The sequence below is a fragment of the Nanorana parkeri genome, unplaced genomic scaffold, assembly GCF_000935625.1.
Source record: "Nanorana parkeri isolate BGI_ZX_2015 unplaced genomic scaffold, ASM93562v1 scaffold1923, whole genome shotgun sequence".
NCBI lineage: Eukaryota > Metazoa > Chordata > Amphibia > Anura > Dicroglossidae > Nanorana > Nanorana parkeri.
The window spans coordinates 37,803-44,568 of NW_017308191.1; the positions used below are offsets into that span (position 1 = coordinate 37,803).

The window sequence follows — 6,766 nt, forward strand, 5'->3', positions numbered from 1 at the left end:
CAAAATAAAAACCTCCCTCGCTCTCTCTCTCCTGGCTGTCTCTCCTCTCTCCCCTGGCTGTCTCTCCTCGCTCCCCAGGCTGTCTCTCCTCGCTCCCCAGGCTGTCTCTCCTCGCTCCCCAGGCTGTCTCTCCTCTCTCTCCTGGCTGTCTCTACTTGCTCATCCTCCTGGCTGTCTCTCCTCTCTCACCTGGCTGTCATTCCTCGTTTTCTCTCCTGGCTGTCTCTCTTTGCTCTCTTTGCTGTCTCTCCTTGCTCTCTCCCCTGTCTGTCTCTCCCCGCTCTCTCTCCTGGCACACATTGCTGTATTTTGCAAACAGTGCAGTGAACAAGCTGTGTAAACTAATATTCTTTGATGTAATACATAGCACTTCAAACACCAGAATTCACCAGAAAGGTGTCGGGGAGCTGGGCTCAGCAGACTCAGGCTAATCTCGGCTTATACTCGAGTATATACGGTAATCATGTGTGCACAGCTAAATAAATATACGAAAATGTAATAAAGGGGCCGCCATTCACACCCTTCGTGATCTACCAGCATCAGCTTTGAGAGCTACTGGTAGATCACGATCTACCTAATGGGCACCCCTGCACTACACTATCCTGCTATTACATGTAATGCTTTCTAAGAGAGGAAACACTAAAATAGTACTTAGCTTCAAGCTGCAGATTTTGTAAATTCCGTGATGAACAGGACTTTTTGGCACTTAGGCGTTCCAGGTATATCACAGCGTCCCGGCCGCCTAATCCAGCGGTAATCCAGGTATATGACAGCGTCCACTGTGGTAATCCAGGTATATCATGGCATCCTACACAGTAATCTAGGTCTGATCTGGATAGACTGGTCTTGTCTCCACCGCCTTTTCTGCAGGCAGCCTGTAGTGGGTGTAGCCTGCTGGGTCCTTCCCACAGCTCTGCACTCTACACAGGCTATGCACAGCGACGATGTTTCCACTTCCTTTTAGAAGGTAATAACCTAGTCTGACAAGGTATTTAGTACACACAAAGTGAATTTATATTCTTTGTGTCCATTGAGAAATACGTTTTCATAAAGTTTTTGTGTCAGAGTTCAGTTTTAAATATGAACGCATCACATTCATCAAAAGGTAACATTATAATAAGTAGTAACAGGTAATACTGACAGGTGGGGTTTGTACACCTCATAAAACAGGGACAGGGGGAGGTCTCCACCATACATTACATTTCAGATGTGCAGGGGGTCACCGTTCAGGGACCCAACCTCAGAGACTGGTCACAGTCATATCCCATGAAGCCCCCAAGCTTTGTCATTGTAAGGGAACTGGCTCCACCTTCATCATGTAACAGTCCATCTGTCTCCTCCTTTCAAATGGTGGCAGAGATTTTATTTTGCAGGCACGGCACAATCTGGAGCAGTTGCGCATAGTAGCCAATCAGCTTCTCTCTTCAAACTGCTCAGTGAAGCTTTGAAAATGGGAGATAGAAGCTGATTGGTTGCCGGGCACAGTGGCTTCAGATTCTGTCTGCTTCGGTTTTGATAAATTTACCACCATAGTCTTTATGAAGTGTAAAGTAGTATGGTCCTAATGTGTTGGCTGTCTTATAATATAGCTTTTTCAGCTCAAAAGTCCAGGAACACGGACTCCTCATTGTCAGATATTAAAACATTTATTTTAACACACATGTAGGAACAATTAAAAACAGAAACTTGTTCTGGTTTGTTACAGTAAATACATGAGATTGTAAGGCAGGGAAATTAACATAATTAGTTAGGCACATCATTTGATGGGCAGTTACAAAGATGAAATGACCAATTGAACATTTACATTTCCTTCCGAGGGTTAACTTACTTATGACCACCTCCTAACCACAGTTTTAAATAAGTTTACACCTTTCTTGTGGTTTTGTTACCAATACCTGTCCGTGTCCAAATAAGGTTTTGGAGAAGGTGACCTAAAGTCCTGACCATCCATGGTCGAATATAGACACTGGCAGAATATAGACACTGGCAGAATATAGACACTGGCAGACTTTATATGAGGAAGCATTTGGGTACACAAGAGAGTTCCAGAAATTTCTATACTTTTGACAAAATGTAAACAGAAATGTGGAAATGCTCATTATGAAATGTGTTTCAAACCGTTAAGAGGAACTTCACCCTTATCTTTAAAAATGACAACAAAGACACAAGTAGAAATGTTTAGTGATGACAATCTACACACACATACTTCTAGATCATTGCCAACTTTTTATTCTCTGCATACCTTATTTCTCTTTTCCTCCTCATTCACACAGCGGCCATTTTCACTAAGGTCAGATGCATCTAACTTCCTTTACTTATTGCAAGTCTGGGTCTGCCTCCTGGAACATGTGACATCATTCGAAAAATGCCTTTCCCCTAAAATTTTGGAGTCTACAGATACAATTTCCCAGGAGGGCACTGGTGATGTAGCATTTCCAGGATGCATCTGTGAGACCAAGGCTGCATCACCAGTGCCCTACTCAACCAGGAAGTGGAGAAACAGTCATTGTAAGTATAAGCAAAACAAGTTTGTTTAACTAATAAATGTGAGACGCTTTCATATCAGCATGCAGAGGTGCATGTTACTGTGATTTTTTTTTTTGTCAAAGGGGGTGAAGGTCTGGTTTAAGATAGCAGAAAAACACATTTGTTTGTAAATGACTTGCATGCTAGACTTCTGATTACAATCTCCTGATCTTAGTCAAGGGACTCTTGTGTAAAGTTTTGCTTAAATATGAGGAGATTGTAATAACAAAAGAACAACAATGATGATAATGATACAATAATGATCTAAAGTAGAACAGCAGAGTTATTCCTGTGTGTCCCAGGTCCTCCAGTCCCGCCAATAATGTAAACTTCCCACCTTTCTAATGGTCGTGATGGCAGACGCATTCTTGGAAGCTGATGGCATGCCACAGAACTCACCGTTACATGACAGATAACATTCCACAGTACATGTAATGGGGGGTATAAGGGAGTTTGGACTTTATTTGGTTGAAATAGTAGGACAAAGATTTGGTTGTTGAGGATATTTTCTTAATATTTCAACCTCGATGACAGCGGCATGTAATGACATAGTTGGCCACCAGAACTATAGATGTCTCATCTTCTCTAATGATAATCCTTAGTTTGTGTTCATCATTCCTGGGTGTAAAATAATAATGATAAATTGAGCAGGAAATGGGAAGAATGTGATTCCATGCTGATTATCACATAGTTGGTCAGACTGAAAAAAAACTCAAGTCCGTCGAGTTCAATCTTCGTCATTGGCGGTGTTGCCTTGCTTTTCTTTCAAGCCCTTAGGCTCTGTAATCGTTTCAGAGTGCTCTGTATTTCCAGGTTTTGTTAATTTAAGGAAATTGCTGTTCTAGTTAACTTTCTCCAATGGTATATTTTCTTTTTCTGTCACTGTATACACATGTCCTGTATGAAAATACAAATACATTGTTTAATGGAATTGTAAATGACACACAGTGTTAAGTAATAAAAGAGTTACTAATAACACTCACAAGTTGTGTTATATTTCTAACATCTATAAAGAATAATAAATACCGTATTTTGCACTCCATAAGACGCACGGGACCATAGGACGCAGGGATGTCCGGTGTGCCTTATGGTGCACTCGACAGACCGTAGCTTCTGTCACAGCTTCTGTGACAGCTTCTGTGACAGAAGCTGCAGTTAGTGACCACTGAGACAGGTGGCGCTGTTATTACAGCGGTCTCAGTGATCACACAGAGCAGACGAAGAACATCCGTTCTTCGTCTGCTCTATGGTGATCTCGATCGCCGCCGCTGCTCGGTTTTAATACGAGTGATCTCATTAGATCACTCGTATTAAACGAGCAATGGCTCCTACTACTCGCCCGGCGCCCGAAACTGCATGTGTCGGGATTCGCTCCATAAGACATTTCTCTCCTTTTGGGGGGAAAAAAGTGTGTCTTATGGAGCGAAAAATACGGTAATTGTCATTGAACACAAAAAAAAACTTCAAGCAGACAAAAAACTGCTGACTGGTATGAGGAAAACACCCGGGGGTGCAGCATTTAGTTCGACTTGCCTTGCCCTAATACCAGGATGTTTTGATTGGGTCAAGTGTTGATATACCTGGTGTGATGGTAGGGGAATTTAGCACATATGGTGAGCACTTAAGGATCAGTCTCAAAGCCGGGTTAACAGAAAAAGAACAGTCTTTTATTTTTTCAAAGGCAGACAACCAAGGAAGTCCAACATAATATAGCTTTCTTCAGCAGTACAACATACAGTATGCTTGTACTTCAGCAAACAGATTATCTCACCATTCTCAGGTTGTCCTGTTCAGTCACAGTGTCCAAGGGCCAGGACTTTACTGTTTTCCTCAACAAAAACTTTTCAGGAATACTCTGTACCATTTAGCAAGTTTCAGTTACAACACACACCTTGTGTGCCTGGCTCTCCCAGCCTCTCCAAACCTTCCAGCCTCCCAGGCTGTTCCTCATGTAACTCCAGCACATACCACACCAGGCTTGGTTCTCGTGTATCTGCAGCCCACACCAACTCCTCCCTTGAGCTCTGGTCTGAGCTCTTAATGAGGCTGCTCTCAGCCATCTGATCACCGGCAAAACCTGACCTCAAGACTGGAGATTTCATTCCACCCAGAACTCTAAGAAATCTCCAGAGATCCAGATCCCAGCTACAATCCAGAAAAACCAGAAGAAAATGAAAGGCCAGCTTCTTCCCTGCAAAACAATTTAAATTCTGGAACCTCCTGGGTGACTGTTTTTCCAGCAAACTCCGTGATATTGCCTCGGAAATGCCATACTGGGTAGTGTTGAAGCTTACCTGGTCCTTCCATTGCTCCATTACTATTGGCCCACCACCATGATAGGCAGCCTCTCTGGCCAATAGGAATGTGTGGGGAAAATCGAATTGGCTGCAAAGCTTTCAAGTAACAATTGGGATTATTTCTGAATAGCAGAGAATAACTTCTGAAGAACTTCTACATGTCAATCGTAGGATTTCAAATGACTTTTACCTGAAAATGTTCAGTTCTAGGCAATTATTGAAATAGTTCCACATAGCCATTCGGGTCGGTGAGCCGAGGTGTGATAATGCTTTTCATGCGACACCTCGGCTCACAGACCCGAATGGCATTTGGAAACTCACGAATAGCATTTGACAGCTGAGAATGTCAAATGGGCGGAGCGAGCCGTGACGTCATGGCTCGCTCCGCCCATCTGTTTACTTTCGAGCAGGAATGGCGCGTTTTCGACGGGTTCGGACGACGTGCGGTGGGACTTTTTTTTATTGCAGCTGGTTGGCAGGTGTCATGCATCCTGATTAACGCTGGATTACATCGATGGAGCCATTTTAATTTTAATTAAAGGTATAGTCAAAAATTGGCTTTGTTTTTTTTTCAATTAAAAGGATTTTATCAAAAGTCTGGAGTTTTTACTAACTGTTTTATTTAACCCTTTAGTGAATGGGTAGGGGTGCAAATACCTCTTACTCTTTCACAAAGGGGGGGGGCGGCATCTGGGTGCCCCCTTAATTAAAGAGGTACCCCTATGCAAATACGCCCCCTTGCCCGCAGACCCCCACAACCACCGGGTCAGGGTTGTGAGGAAGAGGCCCTTGTCCCCATCGGCATGGGGAAACCCTCCCAATGCCGAGGGCATGTGGCCTGGTAAGGCGCAGGGAGGGGGGGGGAATACCTGGTGTGATGGTAGGGGAATTTAGCACATATGGTGAGCACTTAAGGATCAGTCTCAAAGCCGGGTTAACAGAAAAAGAACAGTCTTTTATTTTTTCAAAGGCAGACAACCAAGGAAGTCCAACATAATATAGCTTTCTTCAGCAGTACAACATACAGTATGCTTGTACTTCAGCAAACAGATTATCTCACCATTCTCAGGTTGTCCTGTTCAGTCACAGTGTCCAAGGGCCAGGACTTTACTGTTTTCCTCAACAAAAACTTTTCAGGAATACTCTGTACCATTTAGCAAGTTTCAGTTACAACACACACCTTGTGTGCCTGGCTCTCCCAGCCTCTCCAAACCTTCCAGCCTCCCAGGCTGTTCCTCATGTAACTCCAGCACATACCACACCAGGCTTGGTTCTCGTGTATCTGCAGCCCACACCAACTCCTCCCTTGAGCTCTGGTCTGAGCTCTTAATGAGGCTGCTCTCAGCCATCTGATCACCGGCAAAACCTGACCTCAAGACTGGAGATTTCATTCCACCCAGAACTCTAAGAAATCTCCAGAGATCCAGATCCCAGCTACAATCCAGAACAACCAGAAGAAAATGAAAGGCCAGCTTCTTCCCTGCAAAACAATTTAAATTCTGGAACCTCCTGGGTGACTGTTTTTCCAGCAAACTCCGTGATATTGCCTCGGAAATGCCATACTGGGTAGTGTTGAAGCTTACCTGGTCCTTCCATTGCTCCATTACTATTGGCCCACCACCATGATAGGCAGCCTCTCTGGCCAATAGGAATGTGTGGGGAAAATCGAATTGGCTGCAAAGCTTTCAAGTAACAATTGGGATTATTTCTGAATAGCAGAGAATAACTTCTGAAGAACTTCTACATGTCAATCGTAGGATTTCAAATGACTTTTACCTGAAAATGTTCAGTTCTAGGCAATTATTGAAATAGTTCCACATAGCCATTCGGGTCGGTGAGCCGAGGTGTGATAATGCTTTTCATGCGACACCTCGGCTCACAGACCCGAATGGCATTTGGAAACTCACGAATAGCATTTGACAGCTGAGAATGTCAAATGGGCG

At 43.7% G+C, this 6,766-nt stretch overlaps 1 protein-coding gene across 1 annotated transcript in view; it reads right to left on the reverse strand.

Moving 5' to 3' along the window:
• Positions 1 to 657: 657 nt before the first annotated feature.
• The window catches only part of LOC108800117, an 11,968-nt gene continuing 5,859 nt past the window's right edge, over positions 658 to 6,766 (reverse strand). The window contains exon 6 of the mRNA XM_018572062.1: positions 658 to 779. Coding sequence (XP_018427564.1) covers positions 658 to 779 — 122 coding nt within the window. The remainder of the gene's footprint in view (positions 780 to 6,766) is intronic.